The sequence below is a fragment of the Lagopus leucura genome, unplaced genomic scaffold, assembly GCF_019238085.1.
Source record: "Lagopus leucura isolate 7727_CA_CO unplaced genomic scaffold, USGS_WTPT01 Super-Scaffold_100022, whole genome shotgun sequence".
Lineage (NCBI taxonomy): Eukaryota > Metazoa > Chordata > Aves > Galliformes > Phasianidae > Lagopus > Lagopus leucura.
In genome coordinates, this window is record NW_024962275.1 from 3,664,804 (window position 1) to 3,692,720 (window position 27,917).

The following is a 27,917-nucleotide window of genomic DNA, read 5'->3' on the forward strand; positions in this document are numbered from 1 at the left end:
CGGCTCCAATCCGTCCCCGCTCCGTCCCCGGCCCTTCCCCGCAGCCGCAGCGCGATGGTTCCGCCGCACGGAGGTTCCGGGTCGCCCTTCGCTTTCACAGCGCGCTGTGCTTAAAGAACGGAGTGTGAGCGCTTTGGAGAGACGCGAGGAGGCTCTGCTGTGTGCATCTGTGTGCTCTTCTCCCTTGAGGACGGCCAAAGGCTGTAAGACACACACCTGCACTCGGGGCTGTGTAGGAAGAGCAAACAGATGTGGCAGATCAATAGTGGGAGATCGTGGCTTGGAGACTGTTTATGGGTTCTGCTCACTTGGAGAAATGGACTTTGTGAGCTCCCTGGGGGGGGTGCACTCAAAGAACTTTGCAAATAAAAAAACCCCACTGGCCTGTACTCGTAGACCAGCTGGGGTGTGCTTGGATAGACAGCTAAGCAGAAAGCAAGAGGCTCCAGTGTCAAGATTAGGGAAATGGACAGGGCAGACATGATAAACACTAACAAAATTAGCAGAGATCAGGAGGTAATAAATTATGAACCAATAATGAGATAGGAATAATGAGAGAGAGGAAGCATCATATAGACTGTGAACCTGGAGTACCCAACCAGCAAGGAAACAGGGAAAGAATCCTTATGTTGGGGGTGTAGGTGATATCAGGCTATGATGTGTTTTTGGTTGTGTGTTCCTGCTTGCAGGACACCCACCATTGCAATCACAAATTAAAACATTTTCACAATAGATCTGGTCTCCAAAGAAATCAGTTGGTTATTTCTCACTCCCACCATCCAGGAGAGCAGGGCTGAATTCACTACCTTGGAATCAGCTTGAGGAGAGCTCAGGAGCAGCAGCAGCAGCAAGAGATGGTGAGCTCACAGAATCACTGAATGTCTTGAGCTACAAGGGACTGATCAGGATCATTGTGGCCAACTCCTGGCTCTATGCTGGGCCACCCAAAAATCAGACCATGTGCCTGAAAGTGTTGTCCAGATGTGTAGGCACAGCTGCACCCATGTCCCCTCCCCTGTAGCTTTTGGCACCCATTCTGGCTCCCTGCTAACCCTGGTGTCCCTCGCTGTCCCCTAGGGTGTGATGCAGGGCACTATTCCCTGTCTCAGCACCACCATGTTTTCTGGGCTTATGCTCCTCCATCTCTATCCTCCTTCTCTTCTCCCTTTGCTCAGCCTTCCCGAGAGATTGGGGGTGCAAAACAGAAGGGTTGGTCTCCTCAACAACTGATGCTGCTTCTCGGGCATCCTATACCCAACGCTGCACCCTATTCATCCCATAGCCAACGCTGTCCCCTGAGCATCCCATACGCAGATCCGGCAGGCACTGACAATGGGCCGCTCTCTTAGCGCCCCCTGGCGGGCATAGCGCGCACTGCAGCGGAACCTTCCCAGATAAAGAACATAAAGCAGCTGATGAAGTTCTGGTGAGTTCTGCACAGGTGAGTTCTAGTATCTCTGGCCTTGGGCTTCACGTTGGTCACGTGGCTTTAAGTGTTTCTCTCCGCGTTTTTAAGAATATTTTCAGTGTTTTTTCTGCCTGAGCAGAAATTCTTACCCAAAAGTAGAGTGCCTTCAACGTCTCTCCTTTGTTTGCATTACATTTATAAGACCACAGCTATCTTTGAACTTTCCTTTCATTCCCCACCAAACCAATCCGATTGTGCTCACTGAGCACTGGAAAATTACTAAGTGGAAACAGATGAAGGGTAAATACCCTTTGATACAGCAGCCAGGGCGCTGTGCACCAAAGCTGCATGCAGCTGGCCATGGGCACGGGGAGGATGTTGGTATGGGACAAGGTTGTGAGCATCCATGGTGTTGTAAAGTTGGGAATAGCTCCAGGTACAAATCCTGGGTGACAAATTCTGATCCTCTTCTTTATTCCCTGGTTCAGAGCTGTAGCTCATAGCCTAGCTTGGTCTTTGTGAAGCAGAGACTTGTGGCCATAAACCAGTGCAGAATAACCTCCTTGCATTTATTATTATTATTATTATTATTGCTAACTGGGGAACATTTCTCTAAGAGATTTGTGTGCATATATTATAATTATCTATGAGATGTTTGTTATAAGTGTGGATGATTAGAATCCGGCAATATCCAGAGGTACAGATCAGGATTGGGTCTGTCCTGATAGGGATCATGCAAGGCACAAGCAAAAACAAACCTTGAGGCAATGATGCACTGATGCATCATTAATTGACCCACTGCTGTCAGGGGAACGTGCTTTGCCAAGAGACTAGATGCTGCTTCCTGCCTAACTGTAGTGATAGGGAGTAAACCGTGATGACAAAGACATTCAGAAGCCAAAATGCCTCAGTTGCAATCAAGTCTTTAATGAACTCGGTCTGTCTTTAAAAGGTGGTTTTGCTTGGAGCAGCTCCACAGTCTAGGATGTCTTTGGCAGATTTAAATAGACCGAATTCCAGTAGTTCACATATTGGGTTCTCAGATTCTGTTTCACTGAATCAGAGTTTATTTTATTGTTGATTTCCAGGTAGTAACCACCCTCAGTGGTGTAGGCCGGCCAGGTAACAGGCACCTTTGAATCCCCACTGTTGGGGTCACTGGGAAAAAAGAAATAGAAGTTTAGTTTTATCATGGCAGATTTGTGTTCTCTGCAGATCTTATCTGTGCTCAAGTAAGGCTTTAAGTGAGTGCAAGGAGAGACTTTGAAATTTAGACAAATGATAGCAATTCTGCCTGCTAGGAGCAACTTGCCAACCTGCATTCTCCCCCTTTGGTTCCCACTAGCACTGGCCCTGGCTGCACAGAGCAAACTGAACTCCTGCCCCAACTCCAGGGTTCAGAAAGAAATGTCATCAGAAATTTTAAGCAGAGATCACAAGTCCTGAAAATGCTTCTGCTGTTCCCAGGTGTTCTTTGGATGAGGAAAGCTCAGAGCAAACTCTAGCACTGGGAGACATAGAGCCAGGTTTGCAAAAGTACAGAGGGCACTCTGCTTTTGAGAACTGCTTCTGAGAAGTTAATAGACAAAAGCAACAGGTTGAAGTGCTGCAGCAAGCTCCAAAGGTGGAACCAGGATCACTTACCCAGTCTTGGCAAAATTGGTCCAATAAGCAATCATGGCAGATGAGACTTTCCTGTGCTTGGGCAGGTAGCCTAGAGGGGTGGCAAAGGGTTTCCCAAACACGTACTGCAAGTCATCAGCGTGGTCTGCCCCTACCCAGCTTGGATAGATGGGCATTCGAGATGGCTGGGAGAACAAATAGCTGTATGTCTTGCCAGTCCTGGGGAAATAAAATAGGCTTGATAAGCAACTGTGAGTGGGGAGCAGGAAAAGGAGTGCGGATTTGTAACTATGCTCCAAACACTGATGGAGCCCTTCATGCTGGGAGTAGCATTTTGGTTCCCAAACAAACTCTGAGCTCCTACCAATGCTGTGCTCCTCACCGGGCATTCTGATGGTGCAGGTTTAGTGCCCACTGCGTGGGAATCAGGAAAATGTAGTCTGTAATCAGGTCCACCACTGTTTTCTTCATGACTTCTTGCCCTGGGTTGTCACCCCATGTCTCTGTGTAGAGATCGTACGTCAGGGTGGCTGCTCTCTCACCCCTCTCTGCAGTAAGTCCTTCGACCAAGTCAAAGAACTCGCTCCTGAAAAGACAAGAGGTATGAGATAATTGAGGACCAGCAGCTTGAAGAGGAGCGTAGAAGTTGTCCCAGCTCCCTTTGATGTTTCACATCCAACACCTGTGGTTGGCAACTGTTTGGTGAAGTAAAAGCCAGGAGTTTCAATCCAGGTCTTAGATGGAGAGACACAACCTTTTCAGCAGAACCGCTTGGGTTCCAAATGAACCATAAGCTCTTTTAGTCCTGAAAGAGGGGTCTTATGGCCAGGCACCCAGCATTTCTGCATGAACACACTCCACACAGAGAGCATCAGGGCTGCCATGCTTGTCTCTACTGCTGAGTTCAGGGGTATCTTAAATATATTTGGGAAGGCTTCCCCACTAAATTAGATCATTTTCTTGAAGGCTCTGGGCTTGGCAACACATGCCTTGGGCACCCCAGCTTGGAGTGACATCCTGTGCTGAAGATAGTGCCCCTTCCAGTCTTTGGTGTTTGGGAATATGTTAAAGTTTCTCTTGATAAGGGTTTTAGGAATGTCCTCTTACGCAGTCATTTTCCCTAATGGACGGTTGATAGCAGGTATATCAACGCCAGCAAATAAATGTCCATCCATGTCATTGACCCCAGCAATGTAGTCAATGTCAGCAGCATTGGCAAAGAGGTTTTCTGGCAAGTCAGGGAGGAAGTCTCCATCAACAACGGGAGTGATGGTGAGTGTATGAACCACGGGACCTGCAGCAGGAAGCAAATCCAGAATCTGTTAGGAGCATGGAAAAAACAGCTGTGTGGCCTAGCGTATCTTATTTGCTTAAGAAAAAAAAAAAGATGGATGTTGTCAGTTTGTTGTTGTTTGTAAGCTGTATTCTGGAATTCCTCTTGCTGCTTTCATGAAACATTGCAGAACAGAAAGCTACTTGTTCTGGAGCTAAGGCACAACCCCTAGACAACTGATCTGCCACCACTGCCACTGCACAACCAACAGCATTCACTCAGCACAGTGTGCACCTGTCTGTGGAGGAGTGACTGCAGAATCTGTCATTGTTGTCCCCTTACTGAATGACACAAGCACTGTTTAAATACTTCTGGCAATCACCCCAGTACCCCATTGAAGGCTTAGTGAACTTTTTGTGCATGGAGGACACAGCATAGGCTGGGGAACATACCAGACAGGGAGGCCAGTTCCAAGTGGAAGGCCAGTGTCACGTCTTTGGGGTCAGTGGCACGGATGCAATTGGCCAAGACTGTGGTGTTATCTGTGGGGCAGCCCACTTTCTCTCCAACCTGCAGAAGAAGAGAGAGACAAAGCTTATGGCATTACTCTCTGAAGCCAGGCTGCATTCCCAGCTTCCCAGAGAAGAGCTTGGTTTTAATCTCAAAGATTCGTGTTTCCAGAGCTCTGTGTTTGGCAGCGTGGCTCCTGCTAAATCCCATACTTGCTATGCTCTTTTCTATGAAATCTCATTTTTTTTTTGTACCCTCAAGTAAGACTTCAGCTTCAGGATTGCTGCCTGGAGTGACACAGCCACGATCCAGCCAGCCCAGGTAGGTGTGCAGGCTACTAACTGTCCTGTGTGCCAGCCTCCCTCTGTGGGTTGGGGTCCCTCTGCAGAGGTGCACATTACCTTTTTAGCCCAAGTGAGTGGGTCGTCTTGGATGACCCAGCTGCACAAACCGACACCACTTTGGCTGATGGCTCTCTTGAACAGACCGGCATTCTTTGGGGACAGCATCTGCAGCACAAAATAGCACAAAATAGAGAGTTTCATTCATGAAAGCATGAAGAAACAATTCCATGCCAGAGCTGGCCGATCCCCCTCACAATTTGTACACAAGGTCCAGGGAAGGAGCCAGCTCTTGTTATACTCAGCAGTTGAAGTAAAAAGGTGGTATGATGAGAAGGAGAGAAGAGGAGGAGAGCAAGGGGGTATGGCATGCATGGAGGAAAGCATCAGAGTGCCAAGGGGGCTGGTTTGCCCATTTGCAGAAATGAGAAGCAGCTATAGTGTGGTCTAACAAGGACAACAGACCTGCAGGGAGACACTAGCAGCACCAGCTGACTCCCCAAAGATGGTGATGTTGTCTGGATCCCCTCCAAAGGCCTTGATATTCCTCTTCACCCAAGCAATAGCCATATGCTGGTCCTTCAGCCCATAGTTCCCTGAGTAACAGAGGGTACCCACCATTCATTCAGGGCAAAGGTGGGCAGCTGGGCAGGGTCCCCTAAGAGGGAGCAACTGTGGTACCTGGCATGTTTTCGTCTCCAGTGCTGAGGAAGCCCAGGGGCCCCACACGATAGTTGAAGGTCACCACAATCACATTGCCCCGCACAGCAATCTCCTCACCATCATAGAGGTAATTGTCAAGGAAGTTGGCTCCCTGACCCCCTCCAAGAAGGAAGGCACCGCCGTAGATCCAGACCATCACTGGCAAGTTGGTGGAGACTAGGAGGTGAGGAGGAAAAGCAGCGTGAAGCACTACACAGCCAGAAGGTGCTGCCTACTTCCATGCCCATTCACTGAGCACTGCTCCACTTGGGCATGAACCTATTGGGGCTGACGCAAATGCCCCTGTCATCTTCATTGTCATCTTACCCCACCACAGGAAGAGCATTGGAAAAGCATTCCCAGGACAACAAACTTATGTGGGCTTTCCCTATTGGCTGACATCCCATGCAAATTAATCTCTTTTCTTGACAAGAAAAGAACTTTTAAATCTCTACTAGAGTGTAGGACAGTCATTTGTCCAGAAAGGGTTGTCTCCAATTCAAGGACATGATGCTTTGTGATAGCCTATGGCCAAGAAAATCTCTGCTCTGTGGAAGAGGCTGCAACTCCCAGTGGAATGCAGCTGGGGAACAGTGGCTGAAATCTCTCCTACCTTTCCCACTGAAAACCAGTGCTGTGCTTGCTCGCTGTGGAAACATAGCTGTTGAGGGATGCCCCAAAGCAGTTGATCCACAGAAGGCAACTGAGAATCTCCTCCTCAGGTCTTTGCCAAACACATACCCTCTTTCCTCCCTTGAGGGATCCAGATGTTCAGATAGAGACAGTCCTCTTCCCCACGGACATCAGTTTGTGCAACCGTTGTCTGCATGCAGCGACTTTTAAATTCTGTTGTTTCCAGTGTTCCTGAGAGAAGAAAGGGAATACAACAGGTCCTGGTTAGAAGTGTCAGCTCTTTTGGTTGTAGGTTCTGTCCACCCATCTTCCCCTCTGTAAGTCTGGCAGGGGCAACAAAGCCTCCCCATCCACTGTTACTGAGCGAGTGGGACCCTTTCCCGTGTGAACTAGCTCCTGCCAGCAATGGACTAAAGAGACAGAAGTTAAAATAAACCCAAAGCTCGATCTTACCTTCCCAGCCAGGATGAGGCTGGGGGTCGTACAGTGTCTTTGGTGGGGCAGCAAAAGGGATCCCTTTGAAGATGTCCACATAGCTCCCCAGGAGTCCCCGTCGTTTATTCTTGCCTTTCACAAAACCTCCCTCGGTGAGCACCACACCAAGCTAAACGTGGTACCATTGAGAAGAAAGTAAATCCCTTGCAATCCTTCATGACTGAGGCTTCTCATGTTGCCAGCACCCACACCTTCCCATGGCTGGAGGGTCCCCCAGCACAAAGCGACTCACAGCCCCCTCCCCCAGCCATCCTGGGATTCCTGGTGGGAAGCCCACAGGTAGCTGCTGCCAGCGATGTGCCCACGCCAATGTCCTTCATGTTGCCCTTCGGAGCAGACAGCCAGCAGCAATATCTCTGCTCTTCCATGTGTACATGGTTGACTGTGAGAACCTACAGCCTTAAGATTTAAGCCAAGCCAGATCTGATAAAGAACTGTGCAGGACGCTTTTGTGAAGACACCAGGGACAGCCTTTTCAAGAACAATACCCTGCCTTTTCTGTCACTGTTTGCAGGCCTTTTTCATGAGCAGACATTGGAGAAATTTGCTCATTCAGGCAAGAACAGGCAAAAAGTCTTAGGAAGCTGTAAGAAATGCCTAAGTACTTACTGTCGCAGCCTGTGCCACCCCGAGGCAGCAGCACAAGGCAAAGCTCAGAGTCGCCCAGCGAGCCATGGTATGCACCTGAGGAGCCTGCCTCCAAACACAGCCCAACATATGTATATATAGGTAGCAGTGCAGCTATGTGCCAGTGCCATTACGCAGTTTTTGCTCTGAGTTATGCTGCGTAAGTCCTTGTACATAAATAGGCCAAGGCTAAACCTTGGCTGAGGGAGGCTGGTGTCACAGTGTGGGAGCCCTGCAGGTGTTGCTTCTATGGGATGAAGGCCATCCACGTGTAAGGAAATATCTCAATCAAAATTCAGATAGTGAAAGAGAATTGAACTCCATGGCCTGGATTTGGAATCCTGCTGTAATTCAATAGGCCACGCTAACAGTATTATACACAGAACCTCACAACCAAAACCTACAGAGGAGCCAGCAAGTAGGACTGCAACCACCTGGAGGAAGTCAAAGAAAAGGGCTGCATGCAGTCTTTTCCTACACAGCACACCAGGGCTGAGTGCCCAGCCCAGCTCAGGAACATGGCACGTACTTTTCTCAGCTCTTCCTCCACCTTCCTATCCACAGGATTGGTGCACACTTTCTTCCAGGTCCATGCAACAGCATCCAGTGGTTTGCTTGGGACTTTTTCATCATCAAAGTTCACAAAGATGGCATTGCTGGGGTAGAGGACTGGGTTTGCTGTCTGCCTATGGCACACACAGGCATGCGGATTTCATGGGAACATGCAAAAATGAAGTCTGTTTTCCAGATGACTGAGGAGAAAGGATCAAGCTGTATGAGCAGTGGGTTTTACTTTGGCCTCAGCTCCTCGTGGATTTTGGAATCACACACTTGTAACCACGAAGACTTTTGCTACATCAACGAGGAAGGGAAATTCCAGTTAAAAAAACACCATCCAAATGGCCAAACTACCTCTAGTTGTCTGATGAAAGTGTTACCCTGTACTACCAGAGAGAAACCCCCCATGCAATTGATTGCTGATTTGATGAGATGGATTTGTTACACAAAAGGCTGCACGCTTCTGTTTTTGCTCCACTGTAACTCCTGGAGTTCAGCAGGGTACAGGGACAGCATAACATGGAAATGCAATTATTAAGATTTTTTTTTTCCCTTCTAAATGCTGATAAAGGAGTGCCGTGAGAAAAACAAAAGCTGTTTCTTGTGGGAGATCTCACAGAATGTTCTTCAGGCATAAGTGACCATGGGCCTGGAGGGAACAGATCCAGTGAATGTGGTCAGAGGAACATATGGCATTGACTTCTCATAGCCTCCACACAGCTCCAGCCCATGGCAGTGGCATCACTCCAAAATCTCACATGGATCTTGCTGAGACTCAGGAGCCTGGGTAGGGGTTTCCGCTGCAGGGTCACCCCCTGCACTGTTCCCTCCTCTGGTTGGGGCTGAACTCCTGGCCCTATGAAGGCACACTTTCCTGTTTCTCACAGTGCTCCCCATCATCAGGTACCCATACATAGCAGTGTTTGGGACAGCTCTAGCCAGGGCTTTGGTAGTGAGTGTGTATTTGTGTTACAGCTGCTGGTTTTCCTGCTCATCCCAGCAGTACAGGCAATAGAATTGTTCATTGTGGTATGGGGCAGAAGCAGAACTGCCAGCCCTAAATGTGCAAGAGTCCTGATCCAGCCTCCCTCTCAAAAGTGATGAGCCTCATTTGGATACTGTGATATATATATATGTGCGTGTGTGTATGTACATATAAAGAATGATTGACTCTTTATTTTCAGCCTGTAGGGTGCAGTGGCACTACATTTTTAATGCTCTCCCTGCAAACAAATGTCTTCATCTCTTGGCTCTGACACTCAAGCTTTAAGTAATACAGCTGATTATCATTAGACTTGAGAGGAAAGCCTCCAGACCTGTGAGAGCAGGTGGCATAACTGCAAAGGGAAATGCTTTAAAAGGAGACAGATGTGACTTCAACTAAGTGTAATTCAGGTGCTGTTAATTCATAGAATCATAGAATGGCCTGAGTTGAAAAGGGCCATAGTGATCATTTAATTTCAGCCTCCCTGCTACCGCTCTGTAAGTACCTAAACTAAAATCCTGTTCCCTTTAGGAGCCCATAGGAAAGGGGCAAGGAGTGCTTTCTTTTCTTTCCTACGATCACAGGTCTGTTTAAACCCTGGGGAGGGGTTGGCAGATGAGTGGGTATGAGGCAGTTCAGTACTTCATGGTTGCTTTCCTGAAGGTTTTGCTTTACTCTTGCCTTGTCAACTGTTGCCCTGGTGTCCCATGGAGCAGCCCCCTGAAGCAACGCACTTTTGCTCTGATTCATGTCTTTTTGAAGACGTAGTAAGTGGCTTCAGTAGGCTTTATGAACTGTGATTTCACATCGGTGTGAATACATTAATATTCACAAAGAATACACAAACCTGTAGGGAGGTAAGTCAGTCCTCTTTACTTGTAGTTCAGTACTGAAATATGTACATATGCTTCTTCTCTATGTTTTCTGTTATTGCATTTAATCTAGTGGAGGGGTGCATCTCTGTCTCGCAGATGTTGGAGGACCCACTAGCTTGAGATGTTCCATAAATGTGACATGAGTGCTCTGTGAATTGCAAACACTTGCAAACATGGCATTTCTGGAAATAGTGGGCTCTGACTGGAATATCTGGGCTGAATGCCATTCAGAAGTACTACATTTTCTGACTGATCTCTAGCTGTTAAGTGTTTGACAACAGGCTTCGGAGCCGTTGAAAGTGTTGGTTATGGTGAACAGAAACTCTTTTTGAAAATACTTTGCCTGGTAGAACTTAATTTCAATGTAAAACAGGATGGATTCTTTAGCTCTCAGTGATGCCACAAGGGCTCCATATCAGCCCTGTGCAATGCCCACATCACAGAGGGTGGAATGTGCTTCATTTCCTTACATGTGTGTTCTCACTTAGCAATATTTTAAGGAGTAAGGATGCGGAAAGACAACTATGTTTTATATTTTTATTGCTACACTCCATAAAAAGTCTATCAGGCATTTCAGCCCTTATGCCATGCGATTTCACCAGCTTTTATCTCCCTTCTTTGAGCTGCAGCTTTTCCCCGCTCATCTTTGTAATCTGACATTGTGATTTGTTCGCTTGTATGCTTGTTTTTCTCCTCAGAGAAGATTTGCTGAATCATTGGGGAGGAGGCAAGGGTTGTACGTGCAGCTGGTGGGCCACGATAAAGCCATGGTCGCATCCAGCCATCAGGGTTTGCAGATGACAGCCGTTCAGTTGAAGGGTCTGAGTCACATTCCCTTCGGAGCTAAGATTGCTGGGGACTTGGGAACTGAGGAAGTGGGGCTGGGAGCTAATACCAATGACTTATTTTTGGGACACAGAATGAACTGTAGATTCTGATAACTACATTTCTTTTGTTGCATCTCCTGAAAATTTATAATGATGCTGTGAGAAAGCTTGCAGACAAAGGCTTAATCCTTGCCAACTGTTGTCGGGGGGAATATTTATAGGTGGAAAATTAATAGGGGGTAGGAAGATCACAATGCTTTAATGTTCTGTGCATTTTCTATGGGATTTATTTTCATAATGCCAGGTCCCATCCCAGCACATGTACAGCAATTCTACCTTGCTCTTATCTGTTGATCTCAGGGTATGTCTGTGTTGTTATCCTCATTTTGTGGTTGGGAATCCTGAGACAGAGAGAAGGGTAGTGACTGGCTTGGATCAGCTGACAGCAGCAAAGATAGGAGAAAAGTCTTTTTTGTTTGAGTTTCATGTTCATCACTCTTCATGATGCCTCAGTATTAAAAAATGGATTTGCAGTTTCTAGATGCTCACACCTAGGAGCTTATTGAGCCAATTGATTTACAGACAAGCCACTACAGGCTGGATCTAAATAAGGCACTGGGGCAGGGATGTGTGAGTGACACAGTGGTTCACCATGTCCATGCCCTCAGGATGGTGTCTTTGCAAGAACAGGAATGCATCATCATCTGACTTCCCTTTCCCCAGCTGAAGCAAGAGATAACTTCTATTATATAAAGAGAAGAAACCAGCAGTCTTGGCCACTGCTAAAAATCCCACCAAAGTTCTTAATATAGAAGAGCCTAGGATGTAAGATAAAGTCCCATTGCTTTAAAACTCCTCAGTGAGAAAGTAGAATCAACAGTAGGTGGGTTTTTTGATTTGTTTTTAACTCGAAAGCCTTGAACCTCAGAAGTGCATTGGCCACTGCTAAGTGTGGATGTTGTACTTAAAGCTTGGTTAAGAGCCCTTGATGCACCGAGGAATTAAATGGCCGTGAACAAGCTCTCTGTCATAAAGCTCTACTTGTCATAAAGGGAGCCTTTGAATGACTAGCTCATGTAGAAGATATCTTGTCCTACAGTGTTGCTGTCCCCAGCCCTCTCTATGATATCCAACGTACTCACTTGTTGGCAGGTAGCATGTTCTTGTGGGGCAGGCTCAGGGCTTTTACTTGAGCCATCTCTCAGCAAAATTTCCTGACACAGACAGGACCTGAGTCCCCTGTTTCAACCAAAAGACCTGAAGATGAGCCCAATGCCCTGCATGCAGTCCACTACTATGAGCAGTGACACGGTAACAATACGGTTAGAGGGGCTGTAGGAATGCAGTGTGTCTCAGCTCATGGTCTTACACTATTTCTATCCTGCATGGCACATCCTCAGCAGGGAAACCAAGCAGGAAATGTGCTGTGCAACAATTCTTTTACCCTCTGTCATGACTGAGGTGTGCAGAAAGGGAGTTCATCCAAACATGGGAGAGTCTGCTGTAGAGATCTGGGTATTGCTGCACTAAAGCTAAGTGTGAAAGGATTTGCTGGTCCATGCTTTTGCTGCTCAGAATGGATGAGAAGGTTTTTCTTCTATTTATGTGTTTGTTTTCTTAAAGGGAAAACAAAACAATTTTTTGTATGCTGAAATTTGGTGCCTTAGCGTTAGCCTGAGCTGCTGGAGCTCAAGCTCCAAGCTCAAGGCTTGATGGCAGCCTTCTGAAGGATCACCTTGTGCAGTAAGTATCCAAACTTCTGAGTCCGACTCTCCCCTTTGGGCAACGTTCCTAGGAAAGCTTTCCCTCTCACCTTCCCTCAGGCCTCTATGTCCAAATTTGCAACTTTCCTACTGCACTTACCGGTGTCATTTGCATGGACAGGGCTCGTGGCTGGGAGCAGCAGGCTGACAGGTCCTTCCTGCCAATCTGTCTGCTCTTCAGATGAAGTGGTTGGAAAGTGCTCACTCTCTCCAGTTCCCGCTTTGGCTTAGGCGCTCCGATAAGGCTGGGGCTGTTCTATCTGACCCCGGGAGCTGTTCCCCCTCCCTAACAGGCCCACTTTGCTGGCTGACAGTTAGCAGCCGGCAGTGCCTGATAAACTTATCAGGCTAAAGCTGAGCCCGGTGCATGCTCAGCTCCTCCCTGGCCTCAGATTTCCCCATTTCTGGGAACTCTTTGCTCTCTGCCTGCCTTGCAGTCTGGTGAGGTGAATGATGATCACCCTTGGGCCACCAGGTCAAAATCAGCCCAAGGGCCAGATTGGAAATGCCTGTATTTAGGCAGCATCCTCAGAATGGGGGGGGTCAAATAGGATGTCTGTAGCATCAGTATCCAGCTCTGTCTCTCTCTCTCTCTCTCTCTCCCCCTTAAATATTATTCACTGATGGAAATGCTACCTGTCTGATTTATCCTTTGTCTTTCCACTTGCTTCGTTTCTCTGCTTACATGAAGTTTAACTTCTAATTTGATGTTCTTGTTGTGCTTGGAGGATTTCTTTCTAAGCCACTAACAGAATTGGGTTGCTTTGCTGAAGTATGTTTCTATCATTCGTTATTAGGATCACAGTAGCACTAAGTAGGTTCCAGCTGAGATCAAGGCTTCATTGTGCAAGGCACTGTTTGTAGGAGATAAGGAGGGGCAGTCCTGTGTCTGATTATCTTACCGTTGGGGGGGTGGAGGAAGAAAAAAAAAACAAGTGAAATAGAAGGGAGAGGTGGAATTATCCTCCTTTTGCAGATGGGCTGAAGTTTTCTATGAGCACCTTTCTATGCATAGGGTGCTGAGCCAATTTCACAAATCCAGATCTAATGTCTTGCCCAAGGTCATGCAAGAGATGTGGCAGATCTGGCACCTCAGGTCAGGGTTGTGAACATAGGATCCGTGTGTGTCCGTGGTGACTGTTAGCTGAAGTGTGCTGGTTCTGTAATTGCTGCACAGGTCTGCATTTTCTTAGGTCTCACCTACCATAGAAGAACTGACTGATTTAGCTGCCCTGGGATGGTTGGTGTGGTGGTTTGGTGCTTCCCATGTGGACGTGTTGCTCCAGGTCAAAAGTGGGAAAACATCTCTGCTTTGTAAGCAGAATAATTGATTAAAACAAACAAACAAACAAAAAGTTTATGTAGTATTTCCCTATCTGTGGCCAGGCCCTTTTAATGGCAGGCAAGAATGTTTGTCCCATGCAAGGAAACATGCTTATGCAGCTGTTACTGAGAGACTGTGTATTGCTTCCAGGTTTCCACATGTGTTGCTGTTGCAGTTAGCACAAAACTACTGGCAGCTGGGAGTACAGCTGTATCCCCTTTACTTACAACAGGCTGTGCAGCACTGGGGGAATGGCCTGCTGCAAGGACTCTGCTTTTAACCTTTCACTGAAAACACTCTTGTGTGGTCTAGGATGGGAAGCAACTGGACTCAGCAAATATTTTTTTATCCAATGCAACCCATACCTGTCTGGATCCAAATTCTTCCCCATCCTTTCTCTCATTTCCACTCAGACCTTCTCTAACTTTTGCCAACACATGTGAGAACTTCAGTTTGGCCTTCTCTGTCAGTTAATACAATCTGAAGATAAGCTCCAGTATAATGCCGTGCTAACCAGGAGAGCACCTTTTCTTCCTGCAGGTGTCCTGTGGCTGTCTTCATTAGGAAAAGATGCACCCTGTGTCCAGAATTAAATCTGCCTTCGATCACAATATTTCTGGTCTGCTTCTCTCAATACCTGAAGGCTGTCTGGAAGACAGAGGCTCACCTCTGCTCAACAGGATTGCTTTGCATGTCCCTCATTTGCTAAACAAAACAGCCCCAAGACTGAGGATTTTCTTTCCCTGGCAATAAAGGAATGAAGGTGTGAAGAGGACTGGGGAAGTGCAGCGTTTATGGTAGGGCTCAGGGAGAAGCAAAAACAATCGGTTCTTTCTTCAGCCACAAAGATTAGTTGAGATTTTGCTTTTTGTTATCTATTTCCTTGATTGACTGACCAGAATGTTTCAGATGCAAGGGGAGATGGTGGAGAAAGGGGTTACTTTCAGAACAGTCAGAACTGGGGAGAATTTGCATTATTGGAGAACAAGGCCAGGTGTGTTTGGACTTGGTGACACCAACTGCCTGATCCTGACAGGTGCTCAGCATCCTTGGGTGCCTGTTGTGTGAGTTCAGTAGTGAGGATCACATTGGGTTTGAAGCACTTGGGTAGGACCAGACCTGCTTCTTTCCTCTCTCCTTCGTGCCCAGGGAGGTGGTGAAGTCACCATCCCTGGAAGTGCTCCTGAACCAGGGAGATGTGGTCAGAGGGCATGGCGGGGATGACTTGGAGTTGGACATGATGATCCTAGACAATGATACTATGATTCTATGATTTTTCAGAGCTTCCAGTAGCATGGATGGAAGCCTGGGGAATGGTGCAGAGTGGAGCTGCCAGCCCCAGAGAACGGGGTGTTCCTTTCAATCTGGAAATGGGGTGCCACACACTGAGCAGCAGGCCAGAGCAGCCCATGCTCCATGCTCCTGCCCTGGGAGGTCCATTGCAAGCAGGCTGTGAGGTTACACCGCTGTGTTTGTCACGCTGACTTTGCTGGGGCTGTTCCTCAAGATCTTTACTAAGATCTTTCTGATCTCTCACTGCTGGGCAGATTGGAACTGTCACAGTATTTCTCTTTGCAAAGAACAGCAGGCAGTGAAACCAAGGTGGGGGTCCCTCCAGCTTCTTGCTCAAAGGACATCTCTTCCTGATCTGAGGAGCTGAGGATCCATGCTTGGTTTTCCTCTGAGCTGCTGACATCCATTGCTCCTTTAAGCATAAGGTGGTGTTTCCTGGTGGCCTGAGTCAGAGAGGCTCTTTAGGAAGAAATATTTTAAATTGCTTTAGTGCAAAACTCTGCAAGCTAATTCCTTCTTCCTTCTCAAGCCACCTTCCGACTCTTGTTTTTCTGTCTTGCAAGCACCTTTGCCAGCTGGCTTCCTTCCACAACCTGTGTTTGTGGAGATATGTTCACAGAGCTGGTGAGAGTGGGCTAGTCTGCCCACCCCGTCCTGTTGCAGCACAGCATGCTGCCCATGCTCACCCAGCTTGTCTTTACTCCCTGCCTTTCCATCTCCTGGGAAAGGGTTTGGCTCCCATCAAGTAGATGGGTGAGGCTGGCACTGCCTGCTCTGGTGTGACTGCTCCTTGGTGATCTTTAGGCTCAGGAACAAAGAAGAATGGTGAAAGCTTTATTTCCCAATGTCCAGGGGAAATAAATGAAAGTTCTTGGGTGATCCTCTCTTTGCTAGAAGCCACCTATTCAAGGCTGTGACTTCTCTGTCACATAGAAATCAGAGGCAGAGAGGAAATCTAATGGATACAGTTAGATCTTGTTCTGCAGGCTCAAACCTAGCTGGCTGCTTTGGATTTGAGTGGTTTTGCTGGCAGTCTTGCTATGGTGCTGATCAATGTACACCAGCATTTCCTTCAAAACTGAGGAGCTTCTCATGAGTCAGAAGCACCTGCTGTCCCCCAGGATGTGGACTGGGTGCTGGTGTGCCTGTTGTTTTGGGGCTGGAGGGTGTTAGCTACAGAGCCGTTCAGATGCTCTTTGTATATCTCTGTTTGCAGATTTGAGGAGGACGAGGGAAATAATAAACACAGTTTGCATTTTTGGCAGCAATTTTAATAAGCTAAAATGGTTTTTACCTTATCTGAGGTTCGTGCATGTGTGTCTGGTGTCACAGATAGGGCCTGGGCATTGCTTTCTCCCTGGGAGCCCATACCCTGACCAGGTTCTGGCATGGTAAAATGCAGAACAGCTCAGCTTTAACAGGGGAGCAATGCTGTACTGTCACCCCCTTCCTTTCCCCTTCTGCCCCCACAGCTGGCACCTCCAGAGCTGAGCACAAGACTTTCTTGAGATGAATGTTTTTAACACAAAGCACCTTGTGTTGGCAGAGCTACTGAGAGGTAACAGGTTTATCAGTTAAATCCCAGCAGGCCTGTACATGTTGTCGCTGTCTGGTATATTGCAATAAAAATATACATTAGAATAAGTATAAATACATATTTACAGTGTGCAAGGACAAGCCAGGAGTACAGACTCTGTTTCGAGTTGCCAGGCTGCGTATTAATGAGTAACAGCTTAAGCAAAGAACAGGGGCAAGTATGTTTTAAATCTTAGTAAGGAGAATGGCTTTGGATTTGCAGCAGTGTAGCTGAGGACAGGATCAGAACCCTTTTGTCTGGGCAGTAAATGAATTTTCCACTTGGACTGCTGCTTCTTTGCCCGTGGGGGCAGCCTTCCTTAAAGAGCATTTGGAGTGAGATGGTGGATGGCACAGCCCCTTCTGCAGGCTGCTTCCCATAGGAGTCATCGTGCGATGCCATGGAGTCACGGAGTGGGCTGTGCCCTGCTGCAATGCCCCACTCAACAGCAAGCATTTGTCTGTTTAATGCTATAATAATACTTTGTCCTTCCTCTCAAAAACTCAAGGGACTTTACAAACCTGAACGAATGACGCCTCATCACCAAGAGGTGTGGAGAAATAGAAGTCAGAGCAGTGCAGTGACTTGCCAAAGGTTATGTACTGAGAACACAGCAGAGCTTAGAGGAGAGCCAGCTATTTACTTCTTCCTGTGCTTTGTTTCAACCTCTAGACCTGCAAGAAGGAGGAAATACCACTGCTGTGTTTGTGTAATATTTGTGAAGTACTCATATCATGCCAGTGTATATAGGTTAGACCACTTCCTCCTGTAAGAGTGGAAGGAAATCATGTTTCTTTGGCCCTTGACATCTACATCCATGGTCATTCCTGACCGTGCAGTGACACAGAGCTGTCCAGGACAGATTTAAGCCAATAAATCCAGCACACAGTGCAACACTGGGGAACATCCCAGCCTGGATTCTGAGAGCCAGTCTCTCTCCCAGGGTACTGAGATCCAGGGCTCATTAGCTTAACCCCAGTGCTGTGGCATGGCTTTCCCTGGAGTTCATCTGGTTGTCCCTTGCTTAGGGATCTTTGCTGGAGGATGTGGGTGTGGAATGCATGCAGAGACCCTAGTTATTAGTTAGGGATAGGAGCTATTTTTTTCCCAATATTTTCCTCCTACTCCAAGCTAAAAATAGGATGCAGTTAATTTGTCACTTGATCACAGTAAATGCTCCACTGAAAGAAAATGACTTTAGGTGTCTGTTGCTGGAATTTATGACCTGGGCAAGTCTCTGCAGAAGCCCTGTCCAGGTTAAAAACAACTCACTGAACACAATCTATTTGCATGCCCTATCCTTATCTTTCTAACCATCAAAGCAGAACATGGTTACAGCAGCAGCTTGGCACAGATTGTGGCTGCTACTAGTCCAGGTGTTCCCACCTCACTGCTGGTCAGGTCGGTGTGATGGACTGAATTCTGAATGGTGTAAATCTAGAGTAATTGTGACCCTGGAGGAATTCCCCTGCATTTATGCTTGAGCAGGTGATACCAGATCTGGCCTGATACCTGCTGTAACCAAGAAGTGAGAGCTCCCACAGGTTTCTTTGTCACATACTGGGGTGTGTAAGGCTCTGGGGTTGCAAGAACACCAAAGCCAATGACGTGGCATTGTCACTTCTCAGGAAAGTGCAGGAAGCGATGTGAGCTGAATGAAATGAGAGTCCCCATGCTGGATGGAAATGCTGCGGAGGGTTGTCTTCCATGAAGCATGCACTGGCAGTGGGACCCCAGCAGAGAACTGGAGCCATCCCTCACTTGAGACTGTGTTGGGTCTCCCGGTGCCTCCGTAAGTCCACCTTACGTTGGAAACCCTTGGCACAGAGCTCACAGCTGAAGGGCTTGAAGCCAGTGTGCTTGCGGCTGTGGGTGATGAGGTTGGAGCTCTGGCTGAAGGCTTTGCCGCATACCTGGCATTTGTGGGGCTTCTCTCCTGCAGAGCAAAGAAGATGATAAGAAAGATCTCAAAAGAGAAAGAAATATGCCTGCCAGTGTCTGTGCTCTCCTTGAGGAGCAGGGGGGGATTAACACCAGAGGCAGCCCTCCCCATCTTGGTCCCAGGCCCTTTCTGCATCCAGGGCTGGGGGTGAGCATGCTGTGGACCAGAGGCTGGATAATGAGTGGCTCCTCATTACACAAAGGAGGAGGTGCATCTCAGGGATGTTCAGACTTAGAAAAGAATGACTCTGTGTGTGTGTGTGTGTAGACATGAGGGACTCCAGTTTGTATTTATTCCATGGGAATATTTTGTTTCTCACCAGTGTGGATGTAAGTGTGTTTCTTCATATCCGACTTCTGGTGGAAGCGCTTGCCGCAGTATTGGCAGGGATAGGGCCGTGTGTCGGAATGGATCAGCAGATGTGTGGAGAGGGTGGAGGAACGCTTGAATGTCTTCCCACACATCTTGCACTCAAAACTTCTTTCCTGGTAGGGAAAGAAAATCATGAGGTGTCAATCAGTGGCTGCAGAACATGTGACAGCTTGAAGAGTGTGGTAGATAGGAGCAAATCTCAGCTCATGGGCTGATGTGCTAATACAAGGAGGATGAAGGGAGGATTTAGGGAAATAGCTGGCTGTTTGTCCTGCATCCTTTAAGAGAAGGTGAGGCACAGGAGAACTAGTAGCAACAATCCTCCCCGTGCAGGACTTTCCCAAGGACTGTCTGAGAGTGGAAAGGTGAGAACTATGATCTGTGGTCTTCAGAGCTTCTGTCGCTGGGTGCTGCAGGAAAGCCATTGCATGTGTAATCTAGGAAGCATCACCTCCCTCGTCACAAAAGTCCAAGCACCACTGGGCTGTGGAGGGCAGTTCTCTTGGGATGCTACACACCTGGGAGTGAATGTTGGTGTGCTGCTCCAGGCTTACAGCGTGTCCAAAGGTTTTGCCACATACTTCACAAGCGAAGGGCCGGATCCCACTGTGAGACCTTCGTACGTGGACCTCCAGGCCGTGGGGAGTGGAGAACACCTGAAAAACAAAATGCCATTGATTTTTCCAGGAGCCGGCTTTGTTTTCACCTCTGTTTACAGTTCCTACTCTTTATTTGATTCTTCCCTCTCACAGGCCATGTAAACTGCACCATTCTTAGCCCCCTCCAGCCCCAACTCATGGCTGAGGTTCTCAGCCACACACCTTGCTGCACTTCACACAGTGGTAGGTCTCCATGTCTGAGGAGTACCGCATGCTGTAATCCAGAGGGGGCTCGGTGCTTGACAGGAGATGGCTTCCATACAGGCTGACTGGGTGCTCCAGGAGGGCTGACTGCATGCTGGAAGACATCTGTCTGTAGCTGTATGGCAGTTGGAAAGCATCCCAAGAAAAGACGGTTTTGTAGAAGGTAGGCGTGCTGGTTGGGCTAGCGCAGTGTTTGACTTGCAGACCTGAGATGGTCATGTCTGAGTCTGTAAAGGAGAGGGAGAAAGTGAGTGTCATACCAGTGCTGAGTTACCCCCAAGCTAAGTCAAGTCCTGGTGCCCATATGATGTTTGATTTAGGACTTTGATTTCAATCTGAGGAAATGTTAATGGAGAGGGGATGTTAAGGGATTATTTTCTTGAACAAATATCATGGGGACACCCATATCACCCACCACAGTTACATTTGTTGCTGAGGTTTGGAGGCTTGCTTGCTGGGAATCATAGCCATATGCTTCAGGGAGATGCTGATCTAAACCAGAATCATAAAGGGAAATACAGAAAGATTTTAATGATCTCTGCCTGGGGCAAGTTTGACCATTGGTGTCAAAATAAGAGCTGCCATTTGTTGAAAATCTGGACCCAGTCGTAGGGGCCCCCTAAGCTTACAAAGCCCTGATCTATTCTGCAATTCTGGCTTTGGTTAGCAGACCTTGAGCTGAAGGTCCTGGCAGCATCCTGCTCAGGTAGGGGACAGGGACACTTTCTTCCTTTGGTTGAAAAGAATCATTTTCTTGTTTTGGAACCACCCATTCCAGGTCCTGTTTCTTGCCATCCTCTGGTGTCTTGTCTCTGTCTCCTGCGGCTGTAATCACAGTAGGGTCACAGTTAGTTTATTCTAGCCAGTAAGAGAACAGTCAGTGCACTAAGCATGTGAACTCATGCTTGGACACACAGATCACCCACTCAGTTCCCTGAGTTGGTACAGAGTGGCCCAGTCAGCATGGCAGTCAAGGTCTGTCCATTGCTGGCAAAGGGAAATTCTAAGCAGAATGAGATATGCAATTTAGAGAGGGGCAGGATATGATATGGCACTTGATGCAACATATACCTATAGCAAATTAACCCTAGGCTGCCACATTTCTGTAAGAATAATTTCCTTATTTAAAACCATTTCATTTATGAGGGTAACTAACGATCACTAACTTATTAACTTCCCCATCTCTCCCAGCAGAGAGTTCAGTAGACAGTCAAGTAAGGAAGCTGAGAGGGGAGGTAGCTGCCTGTACAGCTGCAAAGGTTGCCACAGAGCTTTGTGTCCTTCTGCCCACTCACATTTCTCCATGCCTGTCCCAGCCCTTTAATAGACCAACCAGTGCTTGTTAGATGTATAATTTATAGTACAAATCTAAACCAGAAGTCTAATACATGTGCCTCATTTCTGCTGCAGACAGCACTGGGCTGCTGAAGGAGAGCATCCACGTGTCATCCAAACCATCCTGTGCACTGCAGATGGCCAAGGGATGATGTGAGGAACTAATACTGGAAAGTTGCCTCCATTCTTCTATCAAGCGTATCATAGGGCTGGACTCTAGTTCCACAGCCAGGGCTAGAACAAAGGGTAAGTTGATCCTAGATTTGAATAATGAAAATTTGAATGGGGCCTGAAGGAAGGAGATAATTGTCCCAGCCCCACTATTGCATGGATGGCTGTGGGAGAGCATGGCCAGGAGAAGAGATGGCAGCAGACATAGGCAGAAGCAGCATTGGTTTGTGTTAATCTAGCATACAGTAGCTGGTCTTTCCTCTGCAGTGCACAGGATTCCTTTCAGTCAGTGTTTGGATATCACTATTTTCTCATTCTAGTTTTAACCTTCCTTGCAAGTCATCAGGAGGAGGTGGTAACACTGAGGTAGAGAAGATATGGTGAATGGAGATGGCAGTCAACAACTGGAGCAAGAGCCAAAAACAAAAGGCAGAATTCTGTCTAATTCCCACACAGGTAGAGTACTGGCCATCAGGAACTCTGTGCTTACTCAGGGCTTCCAGTGCTTGCATCTGCCCAAAGCTTGCCAGTGTAAGGGATTCTCGCTCTGCTGGAATTATAATAGCAGCAGCCCAACAGGAAACAAAGGAAGGATCTAAATTCATTTCCAGCATGACAATGTGGATTTAGCCAACAGAAAGAGGGTGCACACAGAGGGACCAGTTTGTCCTCAGACTGCCATCCCTGCATGGGAGCCCTTAGTAATTCTTTTGCTCATTCATCCAGCTCCCTTAGCTTGCTTACTCAATTATTTATTTGCCTCGGTGTATTCTTACATGCCCGGTGGATGTATTGACTCACCAGTGAAAGCAGAGGTGATTGGATCCCATGTGAATATAGACAGATCATCTTCCACAAAGCGGTGCTGATGGTAGGAATGAGCCTTTTTGCTCTTCACCAAAAAGGAACGCGGCATTTTCCATTCACTGCCTGGGCAGAAGCGTGGAATAACAGCATGTAAATCCCTGCAGTTTGTGGGGTTATTCCTCCTTGCTCCCACAGCACCTCAGCTCTGCATCCAGCAGAGGTGAGAATTAAAACCCTTCTGCTGGGGTGACAGATAGCCCACCTCAAAGGGCCCCCCACCCAGCTGAAGGGATGGGAGTGGTTGCTTGGCTGTAGGCGCTCAACGGGCCTTAAGTCTGGCGAAAACACACAGCTGTGCGTAAGCTGTTACAGACCAAAAGTGTTCGTGTGGCAGGGATACACCAGAACTCAGAATCTCCTTGACATCATTCTTTGTTCTGGCTGACAAAGTCAAGCAGAGGCTGAGCAAAGAGAGGTTACCTTTTGGACCCGACTCAGATATCACAGACCGTTGAAATGGTGGGTTAGGAACTAACATAAAATGCTCAAATTTAATCATATGAAATTCTCTTGCAATGCATCTGTTATCTTTGCTACCCAGAGCCCAGCCCGCCCTGTGCCCGCTCCCCGTGGCCAACAACTGTTCTCATGCAGACAGTGTGACAACAGGCTCAATCCTGCGTATGGCAATATCAGCTGGTGCATTATTTGCATACGTATTTGCATTTTCCCTAGTAATTGTTCAAGATAGCAGCACTAAAAGCAAATCTTGCTATATTTCATATGGAAAGTCAGCAGTAAGTCCTGGCTCTCAACCGATGGGCAAATGCATTATGTTATTGCTTGGGTTCTTTTTCTCAGGAGCAGTTGAAGCGTAGAGTACTTATTTACTGAAAAAGAATACAGTTTGTTCCTGTTGAGTAGGAATGATGTGAAGTGTCTGCTTAAGTTAGGGCAGAGCAGTGTGAGCTCTTGGAAACAGCCAGGGATGGAAAAGCTCTTCTCTTGCTCCTCTTTAGGGTTCAGAAGTGTATGTGCTTACCCCTAAATGCTAAATGTAATCACAGAGCCCAGTGGTGTTTCATTTAAAGGTCCAAGGGACCAGATTTACACCAGATCTATGATGGCAGCTTTGCCTACATTTACACATACAAAGGGCACTCATGCAGCAAAGTCTGCTGTGGCCAGTGAAGCTCACTGCTGTCTGTGGGAGTCAGGTGCTCACCAGCCCCAGTCCCCTTAGAAATCCCATTACAGCTCCAGCTGTCTTTTTAATTCTGGTCCAGGATTCCCACTTTCATGTATGACTTTAGCTATTTTTTTTCTTCTGAAATGACTCACCTGTTTTTATCTTCTTCCGAGAAATGTACATGTGACTTGAGATGAATATGAGACAACAAGCCAAGAGTGGATGTGTTAATTTAATTTTAGTAAGAGAACAAAATAGTACTGAGAAGGAATCATAAGTATGCACACAGGAGAAGGGATGCTGAAATACATCGCTGTATTTACATTTCTGCAACTCTCCAGTGAGGTTCTTTTAAGCATCATGAAATGTATTGTCCTGACCTGCATGCAGAAGCACTCAGCTCAGTAGCACAGAAGTGCTCTGGGATGGCCACGACCATTGCAGCAGTGTGCTCTGCCTGGCCGTGTGCCTCACACCCTATGGAAATGTTTAGCTCAGCAGCGATGGTGGGAAGGTCTCAGTACCCTTGCTCAGCCCCGGATCGGATCTATGTGCCTGGACAACTTGACAACACAGACATGCCCCAAATTAAACTCCTGCCACAAGCCCTTTCTACATGGGATTTCCACTCATGTCAAAGGGATTTTCCCATAGAGGGCAGGACCGTGCCATCTACAATAGAGACTATTCAGATGTCTAAAGCTTGCTGGTATGCGTTGTCTGCCTAAATGAACCAGTTAATTTTCCTGGGCTTCCCACACAGTGGAGGAAGAGGCTCCAGTAGCAGGTGAAGGGCAAGGTGAAAACGTGTGCTCAGTGCTCCTGGAAAGGCTGCTCTCCCTGCCTACCAGCTGGAACATCCAGAGGCACTCACAGATACATTGGAGGACTGCAGATGGGTGGCAAAAACAGCCTTGCTGTGTTTTACTCTAGTATCCATGCACTCAGGATATGAAGGTACTGATTCCAGCCCATCTTTTCAGGTGGCTGTTGAAAGTAGCTGCCTAAAAATCACCAGGGTTTTTCTGGATGAATTTGCCCCAGCATATGCAAAAGTCAAATTTGGGCCAGTATCTTGGCTGCTGATAAGCCTGTACTGAGCAACACAATCTTTAATGCACTAGTGAACGTTGCAAAAGGAAGTTACCTTCCCCCACCCCATTTTGCAGAGAAAACAGGAACTGGGAGCCCAAGCATAGTTAATTAACGACTGCATCGGACTGTCTTTGTGATTCACACAGCCAACATAGAGGGAAAGCTGGGGAGCACAGATTGTCAGAGAAAAAATACTCTCTCCCTCTCTGAAACTCAAGATTATCAGCAGCTAATTGAGCTGCTACAGACAGCTCAGTGCATCTCACAGGGAATGCAGTGCAGCGGGCAGCAGGGCCTGCTGTGGCTTGAACCATCACTGGAGCTTCCAACAGAATTTTGCTTTGACTTTCTGTTAAAAACTGGTCTTGTCTTTTAGGGAGCCTGTTTTTGCCAGCTCCAGTGGCAGTGGTTTCTGTCTTCTGATAACTGCATGGCAGAGTTCATTGCTTGGGCAGGACGTCTTCCTGAGGCGCACATGGATGGGTTGGGTTCAAGATCCTAATTTGTATCCTAATCCTAAATTGTAAGGGCTCGTGTTCCTCTTGAAGCCCCAGTTCCCATCTCAGCACACAGCAGCTCACAGTCCCCAAAACCACAGGATTGGCTCCTTTGGTATATTTTAGAAGAAACTGGTATTCTCTCTTCCCTCTATGAGGTTATGGGTCTGTTCTGTCAGCAGTTCCTTCAGGGACACAATTAACCCCAAATTACCATATTTTGGGGGCAAGGGTTTGCAGGATTGTGCCATCCTGAATCAGGAACCCAAGGTGCCATGTAAGTTCCATTCTCAAGCTGACTCATTTTCCTCGAAGTCTTTCTAAATTCAGGTTTCCCATTTTCAAATTTACAATGTAAACTGTAGCAATGAAGCCCTTTCTCCCATGGCACTCAGAAGAAATACTTAATTTTACTTAATTTAACTTAAAATTGATGCGTGGCTTTATGTAAATTGATGGGTATATAAAGTTTTAGCCTGAAAGAGGCTCATTTCCTTCCTACTGCTTAATTTATTTTAAACCTTAATATTGGTTTGTGTTTTTTTTCTTTTTCCTGGCAAAATTAAGCTATGAAGAACAGTGTATCTACTGCAAGACTGTATTTGTGAAGAAAAAAGCACAAAACATAACCTGTGTGTGACATTTTTAAGAGCCCAAGTAAAATGAGAAGTTTTGTGGACTTCTGACTCTTTAAATATAAAATACTTCAGAATTCCCGTTCTTTACACTGAGATCAAGCCAGTGTAAAATTCATTGTAGTTGGGGCAAGTAATTTGAATGTGGCTTTTTGAGTGGGGGAAGATGCACAGAACACTTTCCATTCCTGCAGTAAGAACGGGCAGATGGGCGTTATGCCAGAGCCTGAAAATTACAGTGAACATTTTGTTAAAGAAGTAGATGGGAAATCTGTGGAGATCTTTATTATCTAGACAGAATGCTAATAATATAATTGCAGCATTTGTCCTTCAGAAAGCTCCTTTGCTCCTAGCGATGTTGGGAATGCCACTGGTTTTAGCACTCTGCCTTAAGCTTTCATTTATAGACTTACACGGCACAGTCTAACACATCCTATGTCTCTCTGTATATGCATTTAGTTTGTGGACTTGTAAACCATTTGTTTTCCTGCTTAATGCATTGAATCAGCCAGGTAAATATTAGACACTTATAAGTACCAAATTCCATATGTTAAAAATTGTTACACTAATTAGCATGTGCTTAGAAAGGATGGAGAGGTGATATAAATTATAGGTTGGAAGCAAAAATCCTCAACAGGAGAGACTGAGTTCTCACCTAGCAAAATCGGTATCAAAACTTACACAATTAATCATTTAAGTCAGCAGAGATGTACTAAATCTGAATGTAAAAGTCTGCACAAGAGCGCTTAAAAGGAAAAATAGAGTATATCCTCATTGCTCAAGTACAGAAGTCTACAGCTGGAAACTGCTCCTGCTGCACAGAACTCGCTGGGATGCGGATATCTGAGACCACTGACACATCTTCTGTATTTTATTCTGCTGTTATCATTTTCATGCGTGCATGTGAGGGTGCAAAGCAAGTATACAGTATGTCACTTTTGTGAAGTTTGATATAAGTAAAGCGTTCTCACAAAGGAATGCTCAACACAACTGACTTAGCGGGGAGCTACGTTACATGTTTGCACACAGAAGCAAAGAATAAGGCAAAGGGCGCGAGATCAGAGAAACAAGCCGGACAGTGACACTGAAAGTGTTAAAAAGGATAAATAAATCACCTGTTTAGGGTACTCTGCTTCACTGGATTTGCCTTGATGTCTCCCCAGACAAGCCCCCAGCAAGACGTAGTCTTCTCTCTGGGCTCCTTCTTCCACTTTTTCACTTAGTTGCAGCCTGCTGAAATAGAAACTTCTCCTTTTTTCTCTCTGTTTTTTGCCCCCGTTCCCCTCCCTGATTTTTCAATCAGATTATTTGTGTCAAAATCTGGCGGTGAAGAAAGAGCCAATGGAGAAGCAGAGCCCAGAAAGTATTTGCTTATCAAAACTTCCCAGGACTTTGAAAACTTGAAGAGAATTCACAATGCCCAGCTGCAAACCCTGGAGGCAGCACCCTTAAATTTCGCCTTCTGCAGGAATACTCTTCTGTCATATTGACAAAGAGCACGACATGGGGAAATAATGTACAAAGCAGGCATTTCCATGCTTTTTCTTAAAAAAATAAAAAATAAAAAAATAGCCCTTAAGAAACCTGTATTTTCACACACGTTCATCCATGCATCGTATCTTTCCCAAACAGACATGCCATCTGTCTCACATACACTCCCATGCTTCAGTCTCATCAACAAAACCATACAGCATGTATATACAAAATTATTTTATTCCAGGATGGATTTCTCTCCAATTTCCAAGAAAAAAAAAAAAAAAAAGAAGAAGAAATAATTTCACAGTAATAACTGAAAAAGATGTTTGTTAATCAGCCTTTATTCTCCTAGATGTGTGTATGCAGTCTATATGCATTTTAGGCACTGCTCTTATCTATATACAGCTGCATATAAGGTACAGACATAACACATAACAAGCACCTTTGTAAGAAGTTCTTCACCTCAAGAGCAATAATAAGAATTTGTATTACTTCTATCACTCGCTTTCAAAAAAGGTTTGAAAATGGGTTTACAAGTGTGGAATAACTGACTGCCTGTAAGGTAGGTAAGGGAAGGGAAAGCACAGCAGGGCAAAACGCCTTTCCTCATCACCTGGTGGCTCTCCATCACAGGTGAGATGGAAGCTGAAGAGCAGTGATTTTCTTTGGAGAATCCTCAGACACGACTCTTGTTTGGGGGGAAAACAAGGAGAGAGCTGATC

General features: G+C 46.5%; 2 protein-coding genes across 6 annotated transcripts; both read right to left on the reverse strand.

The window, feature by feature from the left end:
- Nucleotides 1-2,315: 2,315 nt before the first annotated feature.
- CEL (carboxyl ester lipase) lies at nucleotides 2,316-12,918 on the reverse strand. Of its 3 annotated transcripts, none has more exons than XM_042879159.1 (11): nucleotides 12,721-12,918; nucleotides 6,944-7,094; nucleotides 6,599-6,721; nucleotides 5,837-6,034; nucleotides 5,621-5,751; nucleotides 5,216-5,323; nucleotides 4,757-4,874; nucleotides 4,139-4,325; nucleotides 3,414-3,617; nucleotides 3,053-3,250; nucleotides 2,316-2,566 (listed from the first exon to the last, which is right to left on the reverse strand). In XM_042879159.1, the coding sequence occupies exons 1-11, from the start codon at nucleotides 12,733-12,735 to the stop codon at nucleotides 2,389-2,391; spliced, it is 1,611 nt and encodes a 536-aa protein (XP_042735093.1). In that variant the 5' UTR covers nucleotides 12,736-12,918; the 3' UTR covers nucleotides 2,316-2,388. The 3 variants fall into 3 exon arrangements, with proteins under 3 accessions (XP_042735093.1, XP_042735092.1, XP_042735094.1); XM_042879158.1 differs by lacking the exon at nucleotides 12,721-12,918 and adding an exon at nucleotides 7,595-7,946; XM_042879160.1 differs by lacking the exon at nucleotides 6,944-7,094.
- A 3,475-nt stretch (nucleotides 12,919-16,393) lies between these two features.
- GFI1B (growth factor independent 1B transcriptional repressor) lies at nucleotides 16,394-27,393 on the reverse strand. Of its 3 annotated transcripts, none has more exons than XM_042879161.1 (8): nucleotides 27,304-27,393; nucleotides 26,835-26,952; nucleotides 22,298-22,426; nucleotides 20,663-20,815; nucleotides 19,949-20,217; nucleotides 19,646-19,783; nucleotides 19,075-19,240; nucleotides 16,395-18,749 (listed from the first exon to the last, which is right to left on the reverse strand). In XM_042879161.1, exons 3-8 carry the CDS (start codon nucleotides 22,410-22,412, stop codon nucleotides 18,571-18,573), a joined length of 1,020 nt encoding a protein of 339 aa, XP_042735095.1. In that variant the 5' UTR covers nucleotides 22,413-22,426; nucleotides 26,835-26,952; nucleotides 27,304-27,393; the 3' UTR covers nucleotides 16,395-18,570. The 3 variants fall into 3 exon arrangements, with proteins under 3 accessions (XP_042735097.1, XP_042735095.1, XP_042735096.1); XM_042879162.1 differs by having other exon boundaries at nucleotides 26,835-26,949; nucleotides 27,320-27,373; XM_042879163.1 differs by lacking the exon at nucleotides 27,304-27,393 and having other exon boundaries at nucleotides 16,394-18,749; nucleotides 22,298-22,422; nucleotides 26,835-27,241.
- Between the last annotated feature and the right edge of the window lie 524 nt (nucleotides 27,394-27,917).